At 39.9% G+C, this 26,897-nt stretch overlaps 1 protein-coding gene across 6 annotated transcripts in view; it reads right to left on the reverse strand.

The window, feature by feature from the left end:
- LOC115129561 (LIM domain-binding protein 2) overlaps positions 1–9,322 on the reverse strand; it is an 86,646-nt gene extending 77,324 nt beyond the window's left edge. For all 6 annotated transcript variants that reach the window (XM_029660050.2, XM_029660049.2, XM_029660048.2 and 3 more), the window contains exon 1: positions 9,052–9,322. In XM_029660050.2, the coding sequence (XP_029515910.1) occupies positions 9,052–9,183 (132 nt within the window). In that variant the 5' untranslated portion in view covers positions 9,184–9,322. The remainder of the gene's footprint in view (positions 1–9,051) is intronic.
- Between the last annotated feature and the right edge of the window lie 17,575 nt (positions 9,323–26,897).

Genomic DNA, 26,897 nt, shown 5'->3' on the forward strand with positions numbered 1-26,897 from the left:
CTTCTGAAACTCGTCAGTCTATTCTTGTTCTGAGGAATGAAAGCTATTCCGTGTGAGAAATTGGGAAGAAACTGAAGATCTGGTACAACACTGTGTACTACTCAACAGTGAAGAGGCGACTCCGGGATGCTGGCCTTCTAGGCAGAGTTCCTCTGTCCAGTGTCTGTGTTCTTTTGCCCGTCTTAATCTTATTTTTATTGGCCAGTCTGAGTTATGGCTTTTTCTTTGCAACTCTACCTAGAAGGCCAGCATCCCGGAGTCGCCTCTTCACTATTGACGTTGAGACTGGTGTTTGCGGGTACTACTTAATGACACCAGTTGAGGACCTGTGAGGAGTCTGTTTCTCAAACTAGGCACTCTAATGTACTTGTCCTCTTGCTCAGTTGTGCACCGGGGCCTCCCACTCCTCTTTCTATTCTGGTTAAAGACAGTTTGCGTTGTTCTGTGAAGGGAGTAGGACACAGTGTTGTACCAAATATTCAGTTTCTTGGCAATTTCTCGCATGGAATAGACTTCATTTCTCAGAAGAAGAATAGACTGATGAGTTTCAGAAGAAAGTTCTTTGTGTCTGGCCATTTTGAGCCTGTAATCGAACCCACAAATGCTGATGCTCCAGATACTCAACTAGTCTAAAGAAGGCCAGTTTCATTGCAGCTTTAATCAGCACAACAGTTTTCAGTTGTGCTAACATAATTGCAAAAGGGTTTTCTAATGATCAATTAGCCTTTCAAAATGATAAACTTGGAATAGCTAACACAACGTGCCATTGGAACACAGGAGTGATGGTTGCTGATAATAGGCCTCTGTACGGCTGCGGAGGCCCATTCTTTCAATAACATGGACATTTCTAAGTGACCCCAAACTTTTGAACGGTAGTGTATATATATTTACAAAAACATATATGGGGAATTGGAAATCATGCAGACAATTACATTGATGGAAGCCACAATGTATCTGCAATATTAAAGTTAATCTACCCACTTTTTAAAAAACACACACAAAAAAATGGTATGCCATTATTAATGAACTAACAATTTCTTTATTAATGACATAGAAGGAATCTATTAGGGACAGCTATGTCTGTGGGCTATGTGGCATCAGCAATACAAGCCATGATAATAAAACATCCATATTCACTATGATCATGAAGTACAGAATTTCATAAATAAAAAAATAAAAAACATGAACAGGAAGTGAGTGGAATAAGTTCCTGTGTCTCATCTGTTATCTGTGCAACACTGTACCCTGGAAGGAACTATGGGAACTGTGGGAAAGTGGCAGGAAAAAGGTGGGACCATTGTCCAAGCTTCCTGCTGGCCGGACCAACACCTCATTGTTTGGGCCAAAGATGTTTTTTTTTTGGAGTTAGACATGTGAACATCCTCTAACAACATCTGATAACTAAATTGACTAGCATCAGACCTGGGTTCAAATAATTGCAAACACTATATCTGTGCTTATTTGAGCTTGCCTGGCTTAAAGAACCAATAGAATAGTCCCAATTCGGCAAACCCCACCCATCTAGCACTTCAGGCAGGCTAAAGCAAATGGCCAAATCATTTGAAAGATTTTAAATAGTATTTGAACCCAGGCCTGATTGATTAGCACAATTGTTGGAAACAGAGCAAATCAAGTTTGATAGGCACTGTTTGATAGGCAAGTTTGATAGGCACTGTCTATATTTAAATAACTGTTCATGTTGTCTACTTTTGGCCAGCTAATAGCCTAACCACCAATCAACCAACATTATGGACTAAATGTTAAAATCCAGGATAATTTTTCTGTGACAATATAGGTCAAATGAAGATGCAACACCTGTAGGTACCGTAGGACCTACCAAGGATGGGATTTTGTGTCTGTTTCATGCACTGCTTAAATCACGGAGTAAGTTTTCCACATACTGGTGATTCTCTTGCATGGCTAAGGATGAAGGGATCTAACTCTGATAGAAGGTGGAATGTCATTCCCAGATGGGGGCAGTGCAGTGTACAGTATCCTTGAGCAATGGACTGACAACAATCACTTAACGTTCAGTTCCACATTGACCCGTATCCCCCACTCCTGGGCTCTTCATGTAGATCTGAGAAGTATAAGCAATATGGTAATAATCCCAATTTGCCCTCTGATAGACTGGGAGGGGTGGATTTTTGCCTTAACGCTATACAGTAGCCAATCCGATCAGATCTACACAAATGCCTAGGGGTTGGGAAAAGGGGGGCTAGGGACAAGGGGTTGATTTTGGAACAGGCCACCTGATTACATACAAAATAGACAGTCAGTCAGTCACCCAGAGGTCAGCCAATGAAAGAGTAAATTATCAGATTTCGCCAAACTAAACACAATCCACCTCAGGAGAGCTAAGGTTCGGGCACACCGGCTAAATCCAGGTGAGTATTTTAACTTCCCATTACTGCTTTTCAACCTGAGCACATCAGATAATGCTGGCCGATGTTAATCTACGTAGCCCCCTCCATTAAAGTGCTATTGTCTCCCCCCCCCTCTCTCTCTCTCTCTCCCTCCCTCCCTCCCTCCCTCCCTCCCTGCCACCCTCCCTCCCTCCCTCCCTCCCTCCCAGCTTCTCGCTCGCAGCGTTATGCTTTATCCCTCGCTCTCCTGCTGAATATCAACAATGTTTATGCTAATGTGCTTACAGCGGCTGAGGTCGAGCAGGCCCCTCCTCTGAATGGTAATCCGACTCCTCATTTGCATATCCGCTTAAGTGTCAGATTCCCCCACAACCCCTAAATCACAGCAGAGGGGTGTGCGTATGTTTATGTGAGTGTGTGTAGAGGCTTCATACGGGGGTCGGTAGCCATAATCAATGCGGTCGAACCTCGCGGTCCGTACGCACACGGTCACATAACAATCCAAATCTGTTTTGATTGGTAGGTCAGAAGTGGTTCGCTGAGTAAAATGAAACGTAATAGGACAATGGCGAGCCATGTGTTGAAAACATATGGCATGTCAAGTGATGTGTTTTAATCGTTAGTGAATTTACATATTTCATAGTGTATTCCTAGTACAGTAGTTTACAGTTAGTGGTTCAAAGGTGATCATGATGAAGGCCACACACAGAGTTTATGATTGTAAGATGATACAATAGAAATTGTAAGCTTACTATGGCTTGTTGATATTTACTCAAATCCAAGTACGTTTTATATGACTGAACCTGAACCGGATTACCGAGAAAATATCAGGGTTGAAAAACATCAATATTATAATGGCGATATACAGCATTGAACAGTTGGGCAGCATGTATTAGTTAAGAGTCATAACGGCTGTACGATAAGATGTCATGAGGATTGCCATCTAAAAAGGTGAACCTTCACAGGTTCATTTTTAATAGGCTAACATTTTTAGCAACATGCTCGAGAAACTGAACTTCACTTAAAATATCACTTCAGGTGACAAATAGTTTATATGACCTTCAACGTATAGCATAACCCAATGTTTACTCCATCAGTGACCTTAAAGTATGCATACAGTAACATCGATATTCATCCAGAAAAATGTCATTGTTTACCTAAAAAACAACACAACAACTTGTACTTGTTTAAAACAGCTTCGTCACCGAAAACAGATTAGGTTGAAAGACTCTGCGATTGCGATTCCGTATTGCTTCCGGGACACATAGTAACACTGCGGCGTATGTTGTTCTCTGGGCCAAACTATTCTCATCAGCTGGACAGGGCATGGACATTAGTGACTCATATTAGTTGACTTGCCTGCCAACAACAACTTAATGTAAAAACTAGACTTGAGCTGATACCCAGCTCCCAAGCTCAGTGTTTATTTTGCTGCTGTGTCTGGGGTTTGGTAACTCAACCTCAAACATTAAATACACACCCATAAACAAATGTAAATGCAGACCCATCAACATGGTTTCTGCTGGTAGTGAAATATTTCATAATGTATTGCATCCCTGAATATTTATTTACATTTTCTAAATATAAAAGGTAGTAGATAAAAAAAGGTTACCTGATTTTTTTCCTATACAAGCCAATATATCGTCCTAGTATTGAATAGTGGTTGGCATGTTTCAACAGCCATACATTTACTAATATAACTGACTGCTAGGAAAATGGCATACCTGTGCTGAAAAGATAACCCGCCAAAAAATGAGCCCATCAAATGGGCCCCTATGGGCCCTGGTCAAAAGTATTGCACTATGAAGGAAATATGGCACCATTTAGGATGCATAACAAGTCCAACACAGCTATTCAGCTATTTTCATTTGATGGAGTCCAGGTTGCTCTTTTAAAAAGTCACATTTTCTACTTCCTGTTTTGGAACAACATAGGATAGTATAACATTGTTACTTACAGTACCAGTCAAAAGTTTGGACAAACCTACTCATTACAGGGTTTTTCTTTATTTGTAATATTTTCTACATTGTAGAATAACCGTGAAGACATCAAAACTGTGAAACAACACATATGGAATAATGTAGTAACCAACAAAGTGTTAAACAAATCAAAATATATTTTATATTTGAGATACAAAGTAGCCACCCTTTGCCTTGATGACAGCTTCGCACACTCTTGGCATTCTCCCAACCAGCTTCATGAGGTAGTCACCTGGAATGCATTTCAGTTAACAGGTGTGCCTTGTTAAAAGTTCATTTGTAGAATTTCTTTCCTTCTTAACGCGTTTGAACCAATCAGTTGTGTGGTGACAAGGTAGGGTTGGTATACAGAGGATAGCCCTATTTGGTAAAAGACCACGCCCATAATATGCCAACAGCTCAAATAAGCAAAGAGAAATGACAATCCATCATTACTTTAAGACATGAAGGCCAGTCATTATGGAAAATTTCAAGAAAGTTTCTTTCAAGTGCAGTCGCAAAATCCATCAAGCGCTATGATGAAACTGGCTTTCATGAGGACCACCACAGGAAAGGAAGACCCAGAGTTACCTCTGCTGCAGAGGATAAGTTCATTTGAGTTATCAGCCTCAGAATTTGCTGCCAAATAATTGCTTCACAGAGTTCAAGTAACGGACACACCTCAACATCAACTGTTTAGAGGAGACTGCGTGAATCAGGCCTTCATGGTCGAATTGCTGCAAAGAAACCACTACTAAAGGACCAATAAGAAGAAGAGACTTGCTTGGGCCAAGAAATACGAGCACTGGTGAAAATCTGTCCTTTGGTCTGATGAGTCCAAATTTGACATTTTTGGTTATAACCGCCGTGTCTTTGTGAGAAGCAGAGTAGGTGAACGGATGATCTTCACATGTGTGAGATCATGGAGGAGGAGGTGTGATGGTGTGGGGGTGCTTTGCTGGTGACACTGTCAGTGATTTATTTAGAATTCAAGGCACACATAACCAACATTGCTTCCACAGCATTCTGCAGCAATACGCCATCCCATCAGGTTTGCGCATAGCGGGACTATCATTTGTTTTTCAACAGGACAATGATCCAACACACCTCCAGGCTGTGTAAGGGCTATTTGACCAAGAAGGAGAGTGATGGAGTGCTGCATCAGATGACCTGGCCTCCACGATCACCCAACCTCAACTCAATTGAGATGGTTTGGAATAAGTTGGACCGCATAGTGAAGGAAAGGCAGCCAACAAGTGCTCAGCCTATGTGGGAACTCCTTCAAGACTGTTGGAAACGCATTCCTTATGAAGCTGGTTGAGAGAATGCCAAGAGTGTGCAAAGCTGTCATCAAGGCAAAGTGTGGCTACTTTGAAGAATCTCAAATATAAATACATTTTTAACTGTTTAACACTTTTTTGGTTACTACATGATTCCAAATGCATTATTTCATAGTTTTGAGGTCTTCGCTATTATTCTACATGGTAGAAAATAGTACAAATAATGAAAAACCCTTGAATGAATCGGTGGGTCCAAACATTTGACTGGTATTGTATTTTGCATATGGATATTCTAGTGATCCTGCATTGTATAGTCCTGTATGGTCCTGTTTCTACTGGTATTTACCTGATATTTACTCAGAAATGTATGGCTAAAGGTGGTGCGTTCTGTTACTTATTTCTACATAGTATCAACTGGTACCATTTTTAACAAATACCAGGGAAATAACTGAATGAAAACAGAATTAGCAATATAATTGTTATCTTCGCTGCAGTTCAATGATAGGGCCAATTGAACAGACTTTGGGACAACATCAAGTCAGCCAGGCACCAGTTGAATAATCAAAGGATTCACTCTGCTATTTGTTGTTGTGGATATTGTGGAGGACTCTTCCAAAGGCAGGATACCAAACACTAACAAGACTTTGGCTACGTTCCAAATGGCACCCTAGTTCTTATACAGGGTACTACTTTTGACCAGGGCACACAGACCTCTGGTCAAAAATAGTGCACTATAGGGTATAGGGGTGCCATTTGGAATGCAAACTTGGTGTCTGCAATGTTTTTCTCAGAATACATAGCCAAGAATAGTTTTAAGGTAGATTGAATCCACCGTTTCCGGCACGCTTTCATTACAGCCGGATGTCATTTACAACACGCATAGAATTTTCCATTTTGATAGCCATGCACTTAATGTATAATTAATTACAATATAATTTCTGTAGGCCAATGGAACATCTGGATGGAAACCAAACATGGAAAGGTTCCGTATTGAATTCCTATCAGATATAATTAACCATTGCCAATATTTACAGCGTTAACAATGCCCAGGTAACAATAGTGAAGATTCAATCTGTGCACATGGATCATTCTATCTCAAAAACAAATGACATTCAAGGCCATGTAATACTGAGATGAATATCATGAATAAAGTCCTTTAGTTTTCATGAACAACCAAAACATTTTCTGCCTCTTTTTTTGGTGGCGGTTGAGAGATTCAAAATAATAATTCCATTGTAAAAATGAATGAAAACAAAATGCTATTAACCACCAGCATGGCTGGAAGGATGGCTATAATGGCAGTAAATTGGTGGAGTGTATGGTCGGTTGCTGGGAGTTGTTGCCGGCATGGTATCTGCGGTACAGGAGTGGAAGCCCACAAGGGTTTGGACTACTCCTGTTGAATAATGAATGAATGTTGTGCCATGGCATCTCTGCAACATTGCCTTGGCCTTCTACTGTACTAACTTCAAATCTACTGTACAGTACAGTAGAGTACTGCATTGTACTGATCTATACTTTACTACTCTACTTTATTGTACTATACTGAACTATGCTGATCAGATTTGGAAGGACCAGATTTCAATGTCCGTGGACGTCTGGTGTCGGTCGGTGCTCATTGGGTAAGAAGGCTGGATACAGTAAAAGGAAAGAGAGGGGGCTCATTGGGTAAGAGGGCTGGATACAGTAAAAGGAAAGAGAGGGGGCTCATGGGTAAGAGGGCTGGATACAGTAAAAGGAAAGAGAGGGGGCTCATTGGGTAAGAGGGCTGGATACAGTAAAAGGAAAGAGAGGGGGCTCATGGGTAGGTGTCAGTAAGAGCCGGGAGAGTTACATTAACTGGAGAGAGGAAGGAGGGGGGAGAGGGAGGGGTTGCCCATTCTTGCTATGACCACAACGCGACAGAAAGAGAAAGAACACCAGTTATGAGCAGAACATAACAGTTTGCCAGTGGAAAGGAGGACCAACTGTGGTTTGCCACGACTATGTACTCCCATTGTAGCCAGTTCAGTTGCAGTCATTCTGTTACAGGTTTTTAGGTCATTCTGTTACCGATTTGGTAACATAATTATGTATTTAATCACTTAATAAATCATAAACCAAACTGTTATCAGTAAGAACACTATAACTACATTCACTGGTAGGTCTACCTTTACTTGTTACTTCTGTGAACTTTCATTATCCTCCCTCCTCATGTGGGAGAGAAATGAGGAAATACAGTATCTTAAAGACGTGGGTTTTAGATAACAGAATGACAAGACACTCAATATTACAAAAAGGCAAATCATTTCTGCAAAACTAAATATAAAATGTTGATATTAGTGGGCAGGGTCTTCAACATTATTGTGTTTTGATGTGTTTCTAATACCTTTTAAGACTTTTTCTGCTAGATGTTTTCTAAGAGCTATTTTTTTCTCCATACGTTTGACGAAAAATCTAAGCCTTCGCTTTTTCAACATTTTTAGGATGGAAAATGGTTGAAAAAAATGTATATATGCCTACGTTTCTCAAAAGCGTTCATTTGATACGAAATTTGATGTGCTCCTATGAACTTCACATGTTGGTGCTTATGGGGCTTTTTGCCCTATATCATTTTTTGGGGGGATTACTGTGCCATAACAACAAATACACCTCAGAGAAGTTAATCTTAAATGGTATTTTAAAACAGCACTGTTTACTGCGATTGTTCATCATCATTGGCAAACATCCCATGTATGATTTTTTAAAACAAATGAATCAAATTGATTTAAAAAAAACTATTTCTAAATACATGTAACCATCAATCTGTATCAATCTGTCATGTTCAATACTTGAGAATGCTATAGACTGACCCAATCAGAAACCCAAGGTCACACACCTGATAGTCAAGTTACATCCTTCTTACATGTTCTGAAACACTGAAACACTTTTTCCTGAATGCACTTGAATAGATTTTTTGACAGATAAAGACAACTGACTTACCTGACAAACTAAAATAACAAACTTTTGTTGTTACTAATGATTTATAATTGTTTGTGTTCCAGGCTGGTATTTCAAACAAAGTATCTTACAATGGCAATGAAACCAAAACTTACTGAACTGAACACATGTCCTTGCTCAGTCATGTTTAACATGATCGCATATCCAAACAATGAACAATTCTTCTTGAAGATATATATTTTTTTGTCAAATGTTCTGTCCTTTAACCATGCAATTTAGGATGAAAAACAACTCCACTTAATATAGGCTATGACATACTGTACTTGGAAGGTTAGGCACATGTGCAACATGAACACATCTGTATTTACAAATGTAAGCACTTTCCAGGTTAAACCACTGAGCCGACCCAAACACACATACATTTATCCCCGAAAACAAACATCCTAACACCTTCAAATAACGGGGCAACCCCGTTCTTTTCCTGAACCCTATGCTGTTACATAGGGTCCTATACTGTGCAGAACTCACCTCAGTACGAGATTGTAGTCGTTTGTTCATCTCGTAGACCCTATACTCGGGTTGGACCATGTAGGGAGAGTGCCTTCTGTAGAAGGGTCCGAATGGGGAGGAATAGAACGGGTCGTGGGGAGGGTTCGACATGTTGAGTTCTTGCCGCGGTTACAAGCTGCAGAGCGCAATATCAACATCCACGCAACGCACATGGAGTGCGACGCTCTTAACGACGCCGTGGAACCAGCCGCTATACAAGGCTGAGCTACTCTGCACGTTGGGCTGACTAGTTCGCTGCTATAGCGGGGAGGTGACGGTGGGGAGGGGGAGGGGGGGGCAAGGGAAGGGGGTCTGAAAGGCAGGGTAGGAGGGAGGGAGGGAGGGAGCGAATGTTCATTGGACGGGTTTGAGAGCTGCATGGCTCTAGTATAAGGGTCGTTACCTGTTTCTATCATTGTTTTGGAGTCGACCCAAGTTGTATTCAGCAGTTTTTGTTTTCGGGGACTTTTCTTTGTTACCAGTATTTTCAAGCCCTTATAAAGCCATGTCTGATTTAGAGCAGTTCATTTAATAATTGCACACTGCACATCCAACAAATTATCTTCACTGACAATGTAACCCAAAGAGTTGTTAAACCTAAACTGCAAATACATATCTTGATTAAGTAGGCAAACATGATAACTGAATAACCCACAATAGATGGAATATACTTTTATCTCCCTCACCAACTTCAAACATCTGCTATCTGAGCAGCTAACCGATCGCTGCCGACCCATTTTTACCTACCTCATCCCCATACTGTTTTTATTTATTTACTTTTCTGCTCTTTTGCACACCAATATCTCTACCTGTACATGACCATCTGATCATTTATCACTCCAGTGTTAATCTGCAAAATTGTAATTATTCACCTACCTCCTCATGCCTTTTGCACACAATGTATATAGACTCTCTTTTTTTCTACTGTGTTATTGACTTGTTAATTGTTTACTCCATGTGTAACTCTGTGTTGTCTGTTCACACTGCTATGCTTTATCTTGGCCAGGTCGCAGTTGCAAATGAGAACTTGTTCTCAACTAGCCTACCTGGTTAAATAAAGGTGAAATAAAAAAATAAAAAATAAAATGTGCAAAACGAAAATGCATCTTACATGCAACTGTGGATGACACACCAACAGCCTAGTAATGCAACAGCAATACAACAGACCAAATAAGCAACTGCTTCTGTGTCTAAAGAAACGGTCAGTTTGATATGCAGACCTGTGTTATGACGTTTCATTGATTACATTGCTATCAATAATACTCAACCTGTACAGAATTTCAACAAACCCATAAGAATAACTTGACTATACTTATTTGAATGGTCTACTGAGACTTCTGTCAAGTCGGCCAAAATGTCAACGTCATAAATAACAATAATGATCTGTTGATTGTTCCTCATCCAGACTATGAATCCTATGTCCCTCTTGAATACTCAATTCAGTGTGATCAAATATACACCCTTCACTGCACTGATTTCCCAGCAAGATTACTTTAAGATTCCGTTCTTCTCTGATTAAAACACACTGTTTCACAATAAAGGTCTGTCTAAAGCAGCTTTAACAGCAGTCTGTAGGGTAGCACCATGGTGTAGCTGGAGAACAGCTAGTTTCCATCCTCCTCTGGGTACATTGATTTCAATACAAAACCTAGGAGGCTCATGGTTCTCACCCCTTCCATAGACTTACACAGTAATTATGGCAACTTTCGGAGGATGTCCTCCAACCTATCAGAACTCTTGCAGCATGATCTGACATTTTCTTCACCCAATCAAAGGATCAGAGAATGAATCTAGTACCGAAAGCATAAGCTAGAGAGAGAGAGAGAGAGAGAGAGAGAGAGAGAGAGAGAGAGAGAGAGGTTGTCCAGACTTTTTTCACAGTCTTGCTTTGACCACCAGATGACAGAAAGATAAAAAAAAACTGTATGCCAGTGGAAGGGAGGACAGTAGCAGGTGACTCAATTGTGGTTTGTGACTAACTATGATTTCCCATTGTAATTCAATTGCAGTAATTCCACTACAGATTTGGTAACAGAATTCCAAGTTTTAATCACTTAATAATTCATAAAGAAACTTGATATCAGTAAAAACACTATAACTAATTGGTAGGTCTAACTTGACTTTCATTATCCTCCCTCCTCATGAGGAAGAGACATTAGAAAATATCTGAAAGATATGTGGGTTTTTGGTAATGGAATTACAAGGTACAAGGCAATGTTTCTTAAACTTACAGAAGGCAAATAATTGACACAGAACTAAATACAAATGTGTTTATATTAGTTGGCAGACCTTATTTAAACAGTATTGTGTGTTTAAGTATTTCTAATACCTTGTAAGACTTTTTCTGGTAGATGTTGTCTAAGACCCCTTTCCCATATTTTTGACCAGAAATCAAAGCCCTTGCTTATTCACAATTTTTATCATGGAAACATTTATATAAGTCTAAAAAATATAGACTCTTAGCTTTCATTTGACAACCGATTGGATATGCTCCTCTGAACTTCACATGTTGGTGCTCATGGGTCCTTTTAAATGGAAATGCCCAGCAACATCATACCAAATACAGAGACGGACAGAGAGGCAGAGCTACAGAGAGACAGAGGGACAGACAGACAGAGAGAAAAACAGACAGACAGGCTGGCAGGCCAGCAGGGAGATAGACAGACATGCGGACCTACCGACCATCATCCATTGCCCAAGATGGATGAATTCATGAATTGTATGTATAAGTCAGATGGCCGTCTAAGTCCGAGCAGTCTGAATCCATCCAGATAAAAGTTGTAATCCAAATGCCTCAGGCATCAAGTTGAATAATTTAAAAAAGTTATACAAATCTATTAATATACTCTCAATTATAAACTACATTTTTTTCTCTCATCTAACAGGATTTGGTATCGCCTAAAGCGCAAACCATTGAAGTGTGGTTACAGTATATTGAATTGAGCGACCAACAGATTCCACTATTTACTATGTTCTCGCAGATTGCGATAACCGTATATGTGGGGGGACTAGGAGAGAGAATCTACATAGTTTTAAGCCTCTTAATTGCGAATGGTGGAGGAGACGAAGAAGAGGAGACAAGAGAGAGAGGCGCCTCAGTTGGAAAATGCCAAGGTGAGCGTGACAAAACACTTCTGGATGAAAATCGAAATGGGTCAGGACACATATACTGTAGATAGACACTCTCCTTCGCTGGGTTCCCTTCTTAGCGTTACTATGGTAACATACCCTACTGCACAAAGTATAGCAAAAGCAGCCTCACCACAGGTTCGCACCTGAACGCACCACTGCTGTTCTGTTCCTGTTGAGAAGAACAAAGCTTTTTCAGAACCTTACACTAACTCATTTACTATCACATAACAGAGGATGATGGAATACAGGATCATCTTCATTTCAGATGTTGCATGTGTGGCAAGTTTGTAACCAAGTTTGTCTTTTGCATCATGTAAAGTGCTGTTTTCCGTTTGAATTTCAGAAGCAGTTTTGTTTTTTTGAAACGCATATTGATTATGTTTGTTATAAGTGCGACAGAATTTGGAATGCAATTCACCATTTTACTTGTTAAGGGCAACATTTGGGTACCTAGAAAGATGGGAGTCACTGATCTAACATTTGTGAAAGAGCCCTAAAGTAGGCCCCTTAGGAAGAGTAAGTCTACAGATGATTTTAAAGAAAGGGAATTTTGATCCAATTGCTCAGATCTACACATGTGCCTAGGGGCTAGGGATAGTTTCTGGACTAGAGTGGTGGTTGAGAACAATGAGGGAGAGTGGATGAACGGCCTGGACGAGGACTAGAGAACTAGAAGGAGAGCATTGAGACAAGCCGATGGTGGCCTCCATTCCGAGCCCACAAATGTTTTTCGAAATATGGATGGAGTATACCACGGATGCCGGAGCAGCACTAAGTTCTATGGCAGAATCTCATTACCATTCTAATAGCTTGCAGCTTAATTTGCATTTTGCCGTGAGTGATTTCTCCCCCCTTCCTCGCCGCTGGATGGAATAATAAAGAAGAAAAAAACACCCAGAAAACTTTGAAGCACCATATTTTATTTCATTATTTAAGTTAAACAAATTGTAATTGAAAAGCGCTTTTCAATTATGCTTTTTGCTCATACTTGGAGACAAATGAGTATTGGGAACATGTTGAGCAATTACGGAAAGACACACAAAACCACAAACTAATATTTGCACATCCTGATTATGAATATCTCCAAATAGATTAATTCAGTAAGTTTAGCCTTTTATTCATATTTCAAAACATAAGGTTAATGCAGTCTGGATTGATAAAATAACTTTTGCTACTTAACATAAGGACTGCTTGATAGGGGCACTGCCTGAAGTGCATGACATAGTACATGAATCAGATTATGTCAACAACAGCAGTTAGAACATTTTATTAAAAGGAAATACATAACGTTACCATTCTGAGATTATTCTTGAGCATTATTGTTTATGTAGATCCTATAACCTTTTGGGCCCCAGGGACACAGAGGACTGACTGGTCTTTTTAAAAAAATTTTTTTTTACAATTAATTGAATTCCTCACTTGTATTTATAAGTCTCACCAAACATGTAAAGTATTCAAGGTACTTTGACAGAATGAGATATAGGCCTACTACTTAAAAAAACAAATTTGTTATTTGCAGTCAGCCTTTTGTAGTTATGTGTGTTTTCTTTTAAATTAGTATTTCGAAAGAGTGAGTTGTATCTCCCTAGTGGTTCAGCTAGGAAAGAGTTAATATTTTCAACCAGCTCTTACACATATACATGTAAGCACACAAATACACACATACACCCCCCACAACACACCACCTCCACCACCACCCTTGATCACACACACACACACACACACACACACACACACACACACACACACACACACACACACACACACACACACACACACACACACACACACACACGCACACACGCACACGCACATGCACACGCACACCCCACCCCCACACACACAAACCCATAACTCCTTGCTCACCCACCACCGAACACTCACCACCACCCCTCCACCCCCAAACTCTCGCTGCTCTCTCCTCTCTCCCCTTCCCTCTCCTTCCTCTCTCTGCACTCTCTCCTCCCTCCCCCCTCAGGTCAGTTAATAAGCGAGCCTGTGCCTGAGCCCGAGCCTGGCTGTCTGGAGGACATGCAGAGCAATGTCTCCTGGGAATTGGCTCATGCAGAATGCTGCTCCGCTGAGAGAATGGAATTTTACCCTCACTAGACTCCCAGTTTCACCGCTCAGTAGGAAACCTGACACACACACACACAGGTTCTCCTCCCGTTTTCCTCCCATGTGTGTATTTGTGAAGACATCCCTGCTTTCCCGTGAGTAGAGCGCCAAACATTTTAGAACACCCATTATATCCCCTCACAATCATTAAAGCTTTGTCATTAAACTTCCTCGTTAAACTAATGAACATGCTAGATCTTTGGGGACTTGTGATGGTGTTGCAAACTGCATCCATTTCAGCTTTACACGAAATGCTCCCAGAGTCAAAAGCTACAGCAGTCTATACCATTCTAGCAGTTCATGTGCAAGAGGCAAGAATACATCTACAACAGTGCTTTTCCACATGTGTGCATCAAGTTTAAGTGTTAAGAAATTAACTTACTCCTTAAACCCACAGCTCCACCTATTGGTGCCTTGTATTAAAGTGAAAGGCAACGGGGAAGGACGTGAGCACGAGAGTGACCGCTCTGGTCTGGACGTGTGTGAAGGTGTTAATCACAGACATGCATGCACGGATGCAGGGATACACACACACACATACCATGCACACACACACACACACACACACACACACACACACACACACACACACACACACACACACACACACACACACACACACACACACACACACACACACACACACACACACACACACACATATATAAGAACTATAACAGCTATGATCCCTTATTGATGTCACTTGTTAAATCCACTTCAATCAATATAGATGAAGGGGAGGAAACAGGTTAAATGATTTGTAAGCATTGAAACAATTGAGACATTGATTGTGTACGTGTTACATTCAGAGGGTGAATGGACAAGACAAAGTATTTCAAGTGCATTAGAACGGGGTAGGGTAGTAGGTGCCAGGCGCACCGGTTTGAGAGTGTCAAGAACTGCAACAATGCTGGGTTTTTCATGCTCAACAGCTTCCCGCGTGTGTGGGGGTGCAACTCAATATTAGGAAGGTGTTCCTAATATTTTGTACACTCCGTGTAAGTTCTAAGATTGTACTGTCTATTCCCACAGAAACATGCATTGTTACAGTATGGTATATGAACTCATACACAGTGGACCAAATAGGAATGATTGACAAGCCGTTCCAGTACTGTTTCGGCTCCAATCTCAATTCACTAGCAGCATCCCAATCCATGGTATATTACTGCATGGTGCTTCAGCCTGCGGTGGGATACGGGATAAGACGACAGAGCAGAAATGGCCTCATGTGCAGATTATTCCTGCAGTTCAAATGGGATTACCATGTACGCAGATTGTAAACGTGTGTCGCCGCTGTGTCGCCGCTCCATTGAATTGTGCACAGACAAGACCACATCCTGTCACATGGTTGTGGTAATTATGGTTGTCATGCAGTATGCTGAACAGGTTGGGTTCTGTTAAACACTGAACGAAGATCTCATTATTAGCTGTGCTGTTGTTTGTTCAACGATTTGTCATTGTGGATGTTTGTCTTTTCGTTTGTATTGCTTGTAGCGCACAAGAGAAGGGTTTTCCATTCAATCTTTTTAGTGATGTGACTTCTAAAGGGTAATTGTCTTGGTATTATGCTCTGAGTATTTAAAAGGTTGCCTTGAGAGGTTAAAACCTTGAGATGTATGTGCGCTAATCTTATACAATAGCAAAGTACAACTATTTTCCATATGGCATCATAAATACATTTTTTTTAGGTAAAGAATAATAGACATTTTAGTCACAGGGGTAGGTTTGGTTTGGTTCGTTAGAACTAACTCTACCCACAGACAACCCTCTCCCAGCAGCTCCTATCCTTCCTGTTTGAAACAGGCAGAGGCTCCATCCGCTTTCCTTAGGATTTAAGCCTGTTTTGAAATTCCTCTTTGGATTTGCAGGCAGCGCAGACATAGCTTTTGCTTTCCGCCCCCACACCCCCCTCCCCCTCTCTACACCCCCACCCCCCACCCCCCGCCCCCCACCTCCTCCTTTATTTTCCTCACTCCCCTCCTCCACCCCCTCCTTCTCCTCCACTCCTCTCTCAGCCTACTCTGCAGATGTTTTGGATATTTCTCAGAAGGGGAATGGTGCCCGTTGCCAAGAACCAGAATGCTCCTCTGTGTTAGAGCAGCACCATGGCCCACTGGTAACAGAGTGGGAAAAGATGTTGCCACAACATTGGAGTGACACTAGAGCAACATTGGCCTATATCGCATAAACCAAGCATACAGAGAGTTCATGTAGTGGTCAGAGATCACCCACCTTTTCTGAGTCAAGATCACTTTAAATATGACTTAAAAACATAAGCCTATGCAACATTAACCATTTAAAAACATAGGCCATAGGTCCAATAAATTGTCACTACATATTGGCTATGCTTGAATTGCCCTGCCAATGTTGTTCTTCTCCGACCGTTTTGAAATTATATTTTTAAGTTTATATGATCACACTGGGAATAGATCATTTGTTGTATTTCCTGTGAGCATAATGATTAGCTTTTTTATACTGGACTGATGGCCGGCATCTGATGGTCAGTCTGAGGGGATGGAGGGAGCAGCGGTGAGGCTGCCTCTCACCCGACTCATCGTCCCTCCACTCACCGTCCCTCCGCTCTCCCTCCACTCACCGTCCCGCCGCTCACCGTCCCTCTGCTCTCCCTCCGCTGAGAAAAGGGGATACAATCTTCCAGCTGATGGTGAGACTCAAGTCGCACTGCATTATTTCTGCCTCTGGCACCAATTCATGTTGTTACTCCTATGACCAGAGAAAGTGAAATATTCCTTGATATAAAAAAAGACAAAAGCCTCTAATAATAACAACGCAAGCATATCGAAACATTTTTCTATATTCATTAATTGCAGCTGCAGTGCTGGTTGTAGTGTGAGTGGAAGTAGGGAGAACGCATGTTTCATGACTTATAAAAGTGTTGAACAAAGTGTTGATAGTGCTGAATAACAACTTAAACATGATCTTGCTCGTAAAAAAAGCAGAGTTCTATCTTCAGATACATGAAATGGTTCACAATGTGAAGGTGAAATTACAGAGGAGGAACTTCTTGACACAATTAAAGCCTTTAAGTCCGGGAAAACTCCAGGGCAGGATGGCATACCAGTTGAGGTATTCCAAACCTTTTTGATATACTCAGAGGACCATTATTAGCATGTTTTAACCACTCCTATGTAAATGGTAGTTTATCAGACACTCAACATGGTCTGAATTCATTATTACTGAAACAGGATACAAGTGGGAAATATAAAGATCCAGTCCAATTAAAAAATTGGAGGCCCATTACACTTCAGTGTTGTGATGAAAACATTCTAGCAAAATGTATAGTGCATAGAATTGTAAAGGTATTGTCGGACATTATTCATTTTAATCAGACAGTATTTTACATGGACGATCCATTGGAGATAATATAAGGCAAGTACTGGAAACAATAGAACACTATGAAAAATCAGGGAAACCAGGCCTGTTATTCATAACAGACTTTGAAAAGGCTTTTGATAAAATATGACTGGAGTTTATATATAAATGCCTGGAACATTTCAATTTTGGAGAATCTGTTAGAAAATGGGTTAAAATCATGTATATGTGTAAAATTGTAAATAATGGCTACTTCTCAGAAAGTTTTAAAATGTAAAGTGGAGTAAACAAGGTTGTCCACTATTGGCATATCTATTTATTATGGCCATCGAAATGTTAGCTGTTAAAATCAGATCCAACAATAATACCAAGGGATTAGAAATGCAGGGCTTAAAAACAAAGGTGTCATTGTACGCTGATGATTCATGTTTTCTTTTAATCCCTTTATGTTTTCTTGGATCCCTCCACAGCCTCATAGAGGATCTAGATAACTTTTCTAACCTCTCTGGATTACAATCAAATTATGATGAGTGTACTATATTACGTATTGGATCACAAAAATATATTACTTTTACATTACCGTGTAGTTTACCAATAAAATGGTCTGATGGTGATGTGGATATACTCAGTATACAATATCCCGAAATAAATAAATAATCTCACTCCAATACATTGTTATAGAAAATGAGCAAAAATAGATAAACTCTTGCTACCATGGAAAGGTAAATACCTTTCTATTTATGGAAAAATCACCCTGATGAACTCTTTAGTCATATCCCAGTTTACCTATTTGCTTATGGTCTTGCCTACACCTAATGAACTTTTTTCTGAAATTATATGAGAAAAAAATATTCAAAATTAAACGGGCCTATTTATTTAATGAATATGAATTCAAAGGGCAGAAATGATTAAATATTAAAGCATTAGACCTCTCACTAAAAACTTCAGTCATAAAAAAATTATACTTAAATCCAAACTGGTTCTCTAGCAAATTAGTAAGAATGTCTCACCCCATGTTCATGAAAGGCCTTTTTCTCTTTATTCAGATTACAACCTCTCACTTACAGTTGTTGGAAAAGGAAAGAATCTCCCAAATATCGTTATTTTTAAAACAAGCCATATAAAGTTGTTTGCAATTTCAATTTAATCCACCAGAAAAGACAGAACAAATAATACAACAAATATTGTGGTTAAACTCATATGTACTCATTGAGCATCTGGTTGCATCATTGCCTGGTATGGCAACTGCTCGGCTTCCGACCGCAAGGCACTACAGAGGGTAACGCCAATACATCACTGGGGCTAAGCTTCCTGCCATCCAAGACCTCTATACCAGGCGGCGTCAGAGGAAGGTCCTTAAAATTGTCAAAGACTCCAGCCACCAGAGTCATAGACTGTTCTCTCTGCTACCGTATGGCAAGCGGTACCGGGGCAGCAAGTCTAGGTACTAGAGGCTTCTAAACATCTTCTACCCCCAAGCCATAAGACTCCTAAACATCTAATCAAATGGCTACCCAGACTATTTGCATTGCCCCCTCTTTTACGCTGCTGCTACTCTCTGTTTATTATCTATGCATAGTCACTTTAATAACTCTACCTACATGTAAATATTACCTCAATTACCTCATCTAACCGGTGCCCCCTCACAATAACCCCTTGTGTATAGCCTTGCTATTGTTATTTTACTGCTGCTCTTTAATTATTTTTTACTTTTATTTATTTATTTTGTATTTTTTTCTAACAACTGCATTGTTGTTTCAGGGCTTTTAAGTAAGCATTTCACTGTAAGGTGAAAACCTGTTGTTTTCGGCTCATATGACATTTTTATTTGATTTATTTTATAAAAAAACATTATCTTTTAAATAAAATAACAAAGTATAATCTTTGTAAATGATATCATAAATACAACTTGTGGAGTTGTCATACATGCAGCTAACTAAAACATATGGAAATGTCTGCTCTACCCAAAATTACAACCGACCAATTGCAGCATTACCGCAAAAAATGGAAGAGGAAAGTGGAAGGGGGGAAAAGTAAGTAAGTCTGTCGGCCCTGCATTAAAGACCAAAATTGGTTAAAGAAAATTGTGATAAATAAAAAAGTATTCCAGTTTCATTTAAGGACCCAAAAAATTTACTGCCGTGCCATATAGACTGCAAAATAGTTGGGAAAATATTTTTGATGTACCGATTCCATGGCACATGGTTTATGAACTGATACGCAAAACGACGCTGGATTCAAAATGTTGAATTTTTCAATTAAAATTATTATACAGAATTCTTGCAACCAACATAATTGTATTTATATGGGGGATACAACCTTCCCAGCTCTGCAGACTTTGCCGCGAAGAGGCAGAATCATTAGATAATTTGTTTTGGTACTGTCCATATGGAGCTTGTTTTTTGGTGACAGGTCCAGGAATGGCTGAAGAATTGCAATATTTACCTGGAGCTAACCCTGCAGATGGCACTACTGGGTGATCTGAAAAGTCATAGTCAATCGATCAATAATATAATAAAAATATATATTTTCAATTTACATTCTGTAGAAACAATGACAATAGAAAGGTTCAGAACTTTTGTGAAACATCACAGCACAGTTGAAAGATACTTGGCAAATAGAAATCCAATATGAATGGTGTTAAGAGATAGGTGGGAGGGGTTGAATGGAGCTACAAGTTGGGACTAATAACAGCAACAAAATAACAGTAATAAATGAAATATATGTATTTTTTAAGACATGTATAATTTGCAAAAAATATATGGGGGATTGGAATAGATGCAGATACTTACATTGATTGAAGCTACAGTCTATCTGCAATATTAAAGCTGATCTACCCACTAAAAATAAATAACAATAATTAAAGCACTGCCTTCCTGGCGTTAGGGCTGCTAACTATGTAGCGCACCTACCGCCAACAGCGCAAAACGGGAAAAAAACGGGCTTAATCGTGTTTTTTTTTTACAGAAATGTTTGGTGATTGACTAGGGATGCCTCACTTGTTGGTGACCACTGACGTAGGGGTTGCCAGTAGTGTGAAATAGTGTGATTAGGGCAGAGCTACCTGGTGATATGGACCACCTTCTGCAGAAGTAAGCTCCTACCCCCAATTGTTTGGGAATTCAAATTCCATTAGGCACCAAACTGAAGGAAATTCAGGGGTAGTTCGACTAGATCAACTGGGATTCAAACCCAGGTCTGTGAGAGTGTCTGCCCACCTCCATAGCCATTAAACCAAGAGTCTCTATCCTCTTGACGAGGTTGCTAGGTGATGTACTAAGGGGGCTACAATACTCCATCTATTTATTTCATTGACCTTTATTTGACAAGCTAAGTTGATTGAAAAATGCCGTCTCATTTACAACAACAACCTAGGGATGAATAGAGGAGATACGGGTTGAATTATGAAGTAAATGATGAACAGCCCATTTTAAAGACTGTAACTGACTGAAACGGTCTTTATGTTTAGTCAATATTTACTTTTGGAGGGATGCCTTTGGAAATCAGTGATGTAGGGAGATGGGAATATTAAATCGGACAAGGTTGAAATCAAACCAAACTTCACATTCACAGAAAAAAACTATATTTGCTCTCATCCTTCATCTCACAAGCATACCACAACTTTCTGCAGATGCAGACATAGATGCATACATGCACGCAAACACACACGCACACAAAAACAATAACTCTCACCTCTTTGACACTTGGACAGATACACACACCACATACACATACCACACATATCCATACTTACAACACAGATTCTCACGTAGGATTTATAAACCATCAAATAACCACAACATTCTGTACTTGACAGCCCAAAGACCATCAACCAAGGTAGGGAATGACAAAGTCATCATGTCCATTACCTCTGACTTAAATTCCCCAATTTCATCCATTTGTATGATAATAATACAAGATGTAGTTAGAAGTAATTCAAGGCCTTCAACCCCCCCCCCCCTCTTAAAAAAAATTGACCTTTGCGCCTCTGACATCATTGAGCTGCCAGTAGACCCTGATTTTTTTCATTGAACTCAGAACGGAGGTGGGCCAACCAGCTTGTTGTTGCTGAGGTCTATTCCTAACAGTGCCCAGGTGTGACACTGGAATGGATAGATGCTTGAATGGGAGCCAACAGCTTCCAGCAATCCACATCCAAATCAATGCATGAGCCGTAGCATTATACAAATGGTTCTCCAGCCAGATCTCGATTCTCAGTGGGTTCCATCATGTACATATGTGAAGGTGGAGTGATTTTGTGTGTGTCTCAAAAGGCATCTAATTCCCTATATAGTGCACTAGTTTTGACCAGGGCTCCAGTCAAAAGTAGTGCGTTATAAATGGAATAGGGTGTCATTTGGGACATATGCTTCTTCTCTAGCCTCTCTGGACTGATTTCCGTTTCACTTTGACTGGCTTTTCTCCCAAACTGAGATGAGTGAAAAGTGCAACAAACTTGGGGGTTTCTTTCTGCTTTCCTAGTTCGCAACGAGCTGCTGTATCAGCCCGAATTTGCCTATTTATAAAAAGACCTCCCACAGAATATGAATACCAGCAAAAATGCAAATGAGCTCAACAGAATTTATTATTCTGCATATGCTCGGAAACAAAAGGCTTTGGAAAACGGAGAGAGAGAGGGAAAAAAAAGTGAAACGAAGCTCCACTCCTCTCGCAGAAAAAAAAGCAAGAGAGAGAAAGGGAGAGAAAAAAAAGACAAGATTCCCGGGCCCTGGGTTTTTCGCGATGGCATCCTGTGTTCTTGGATGTGTTGTTGCCATGGCAACTGTAACTTGGTGACCTCGTTATTTCTGCCTAATCCAGCGCTGAAATTATGGTTGCTCCACCCTTTTGCCTGGCTGACTTGATAACATAATCATTGCAAATGAGGCAGGGGAGGAGAAAAAAATAAAAGAAAATGCAGCAAAACATTTGGCCCAGCATTGACAGAGCTATATCATGCAATATCATAGACTACAGAGACGCCACATAATAACAGCATTCAACCTCACCATTTTCCAAAAAAACCTTTGTAGCTAGTTATAATTGGAGGTTGTTTTGGTCTGATAAGGTGTGGTACTGTATGATGCATGGGTTTAGCTTATTGTTGTGATCGAAACAAATCAATTGCTAGTGAAAGTCTAAACACCCCTTGCACAGTCTTCACATTTAGCTGCCTTTAAATGTTATCTAAAAAGGGATTACATTTGATTGTTTTTCCTATGGATCTCCAAAACCTACTCCATATTTTCAAAGTGAAAGCAAAATTCTAAAAAATATTCCAAATGAATAAAATTCTAACAATAATGTATTGTTCTTGTATGTCTTCCCATCCCAGAATTATGACTTGGTGGAAGGATTGTTGACAGCAATTACAGCTGGGAACCCTTTTCAATAAGATTCTGGCAACCTTGCACAACTTTTATGGCATCATATATCTATTATTTTCTGTCAAACGATTTTTAAATGGTTATTCCTCAGATCTTAAGGTTCCTTGGAGAACTCTTGCCTGATAAAGAATCTTTGACATAAGTGTGGAGGTCTGGACATGGCATCTACAGTTCTTCAGAGTTAAACAATTCTGTAGATGTGTCCCTTTCATAGCACACAGCAAATTATCCAGTATTAGCTAGTGTTGAACATTTCTAGTGTTGATTCAAGAGTTCATTAACACTGCAAAGAGTTAAATTAACACTCAGTGGTGTAAAAAAACAGTGTTGGTGTTAATAACCAGAGTTGAAGCAAAACCACGTCCATCATTATCATATTTCCCAGAATGCTCTACTGCAGGTTGATTTTCAACATAGTTTGTTTCAATATCATGTTTTTGCATTTCTATTGAGTGATTAATTTATCTTATGCTACTCAAGCATAAATAACATACATTTTTCAAAATTATTGCAATCTGTTACTTGGCCTTATTGAACCTGTTACTTAAATGGTTGTTCCAGGTTAGATGTTTAAGGTAGTCTCATATCTTAGTATCCCCAACCCGGCAGTCCGAATGCAGGTGATTTTTTTTCCTCCAAAATGTTGGTTATCCACACTCTGATTGGATACTCATAGGATTTACACATCACTTTGCAAGCCAGCATAATGTGACTTGCAGGCCTGATGAGGCCTGTAAACTATGAGTTTCAAGAAACTGTAATAGGATCAAATGAAGTCCTCAAAAGAAGGTTTTATGAAATATGTATTGTATTATCTTAAATAATACCATTTCAATAACAACATTTTGTCTTAGGTTCTCACTTGGTAAAGGCCACAGGGCTGAAATTGAATGAATACAACAACCATGTCTCTGTCACTAGCAAACACAGTCATGGGTGGTACTGGTAACTCTACAATCCACTCATAAGGCACCCTGGGAAATATGCAAATAAGGCTTGAAAGCCGGGTTTTGGATTTTTGTAAGGTTCTTCAAAGAACCATCACATTTATGGATTTTCAGAGACCCTAAAATGGTTCCCCTATGGCATCGTTCTCAATAACCTTATGGTTCCAACTTGTGCCTTCACTGGGACTATTACACAAATTTGAATGGCAAAGACAGACCAGAATGGCTTTCCAAGAAGTGTTGAGTGTTCTTGAACTGTCCAGTCTCAGTTCTGATTTAACTTTGCTTGAAAATCTGAGACAAAGTTGAAATATTGCTATCCATCAATGATTCCCAACCAAATTTACTGAGCTTGAGCCATTTTTACAAAAACAATGGAAATACAGTGCATTCGGAAAGTAATTCAGACCCCTTGACTTTTTCCACATTTTGTTACGTTACAGTCTTATTCTAAAATGTATTAAATCATTTTTTCCCCCTCATCAATCTACACACAATAACCCATAACGACAGCTGAAAAACCTGAAATATCACATAAGTATTCAGACCCTTTAATCAACACTTTGCTAAAGCACCTTTGGTAGTGACTACACAGGGTAATGTCGCCAATCACTGCCCTGGGACATTGGGATATTTTCTTTGGACCAGAGGAAAGAGTGCCTCCTACTGGCCCTCCAACACCCCTTCCAGCAGCTGGTCCCCCATCTAGGGACTGACCAGGACCAACCCTGCTTAGCTTCAGAGGCAAGTCAGCAGTGGGATATGCTGCTGGTTCTTGAGGACTTCAATGCTGCGGAAATGTTTTGATATCCTTCCCCAGATCTGTGCCTCGACACAATCCTTTCTCGGAGCTCTACGGACAATTCCTTCGACCTCATGGCTTGGTTTTCACTCTGACATGCACTGTCAACTGTGGGACCTTATATATAGACAGGTGTGTGCCTTTCCAAATCATGTCCAATCAATTGAAATTACCACTCCAAACAAATTGTAGGAACATCTCAAGGATGATCAATGGAAACAGGATGCATCTGAGCTCAATTTCGAGTCTCATGGCAAAGGGTCGGAATACTTATGTAAATAAGGTATTTATGTTTTTCATTTTTAATACATTTGCAAACATTTCTAACAACCTGTTTTCACTTTGTCATTATGGGGTATTGTGTGTAGATTGCTGAGGAAATGTTTTTTTTTTAATAATCCATTTTACAATAAGGCTGTAACGTAACAAAATGTGGGAAAAAGTCAAGGGGTCTGAATACTTTCCGAAGGCAGCGTATGTTGCCCTAAAAGTTGTGCATAGTTGGTAGAATCTTATTCAAAATTATTCACAGCTGTAATGGCTGGCGAAGGTGCGTCCACCAAGTGTTAACTCTGGGGTGTGAAGACATATCCAATCAAGACATCTTTGTTTTTGACATTTTTTATTCAAAATATTGTATAATATTTGAAAATGTGGACTAGGTTGTGTAGACCTGTAGGAATAAAATCTAATTGTAATCCCTTTTAGATGAGATTTTATGGCACCAAAATGTGAATACTGTGCAAGGGGTGTGTAGACTTCCACTAGGCACTGTATACATTATTCATTTAGCTTGATGATGACTAGGTGAAACATGCAATTTTTTAAAAATATGAGTTGTGCTTCAAGCTGTAGGACACAAAGTTTGTAAGTTCGCAAAGTACTGCAGTTTTGTCTCACTTACACAATGTGGAAAATAATACATAGGCTTACTGTACACAGACGTACGCGCACATACTTAAATGATTCATTTAGACATTTGATTACATTCAGTTATCAAATAGGCCATAGCGCGCGAGGAGTATTTTGAAAATGTATGCTCCTTTGAAATAAACATGGAAACGAATATACAATCTTCAGTTATGCCTTTTTTAAATAATTCACCAAATATACATATTACTATTGGCATATCTCACTATTCATGACCAAGACACACTTAAGCTACATATTCAAAACTATCATTATTCTGGTATTCTGTTGCATACATTTACATGAATAATGAAGGATGATAGCCCCTGAAGTCAAGATTTGAAGAAGTGCTCTTGTTGTAGAATTCACGTATGAACATGAGGCTACATGTCTTTGAAAATTATATTAATGCCCATTAATTTAAGACAAAAAATATTTGAAAACAACTACATAAAGTGCTAAAGCTTAAACAAAAAAATTCAGAAATTCATATTTATGGTTTTCAGTCCCCTGGTGACATAGGAAAGCTACATTTAACATTATATTCTATTCAAAATGGGTTGTACTGTGCATGTCTTGTAAAATAAAACGAACCGCCTGTATCAAAAAATGACCTGGGTTTGAAAAAAGAGCAAAACTATTATCCTATTCCCCAAACTAGCGCCCCCTTTCTCAGACCTTATACACGGGATCTGTGTGCTTTGGAGAAGATCAAAATGAGAAACCTATGTTAGGGTGTAGGTGTGTGTTTGTGCACATGAGCATGCGTGTCTGTGTGTTGGTGTGTGTGTGTCTGTGTGTGCATCCATGCTTGTGTGTGTTTGCATCTCGCGCATGCTTGCGTGACGGGGCGGACATGACAGGGAAGTCTGTGCTTCCAAACTAACCCCTTTCAAAATAACCTCTTAGGGAACAAGGGCATCTCGTGGACCTCCAAAACATTCTGGACACTCCACTCCCATTCCATAGTAGGGGTCATGGTGGGAGAAAGATGGATGCCATTGCTAAGCCCTTTAGCAGACCAGAGAGGACCATGCACACAACTCCCAAGAGGCTTATCTTGGGTCCCATACTGTAGCTACTAGCTAGTCTCAATCCAGTCACAGCAGCATCAAATCCCCCCCCCCCCCACACACACACACATGACCTGGATTCCACTGGCTTGTTGCTGTGCTGTTGGATAGACGGGCAGGCAGC

Source organism: Oncorhynchus nerka, linkage group LG5 (genome assembly GCF_034236695.1).
Source record: "Oncorhynchus nerka isolate Pitt River linkage group LG5, Oner_Uvic_2.0, whole genome shotgun sequence".
Classification (NCBI taxonomy): domain Eukaryota; kingdom Metazoa; phylum Chordata; class Actinopteri; order Salmoniformes; family Salmonidae; genus Oncorhynchus; species Oncorhynchus nerka.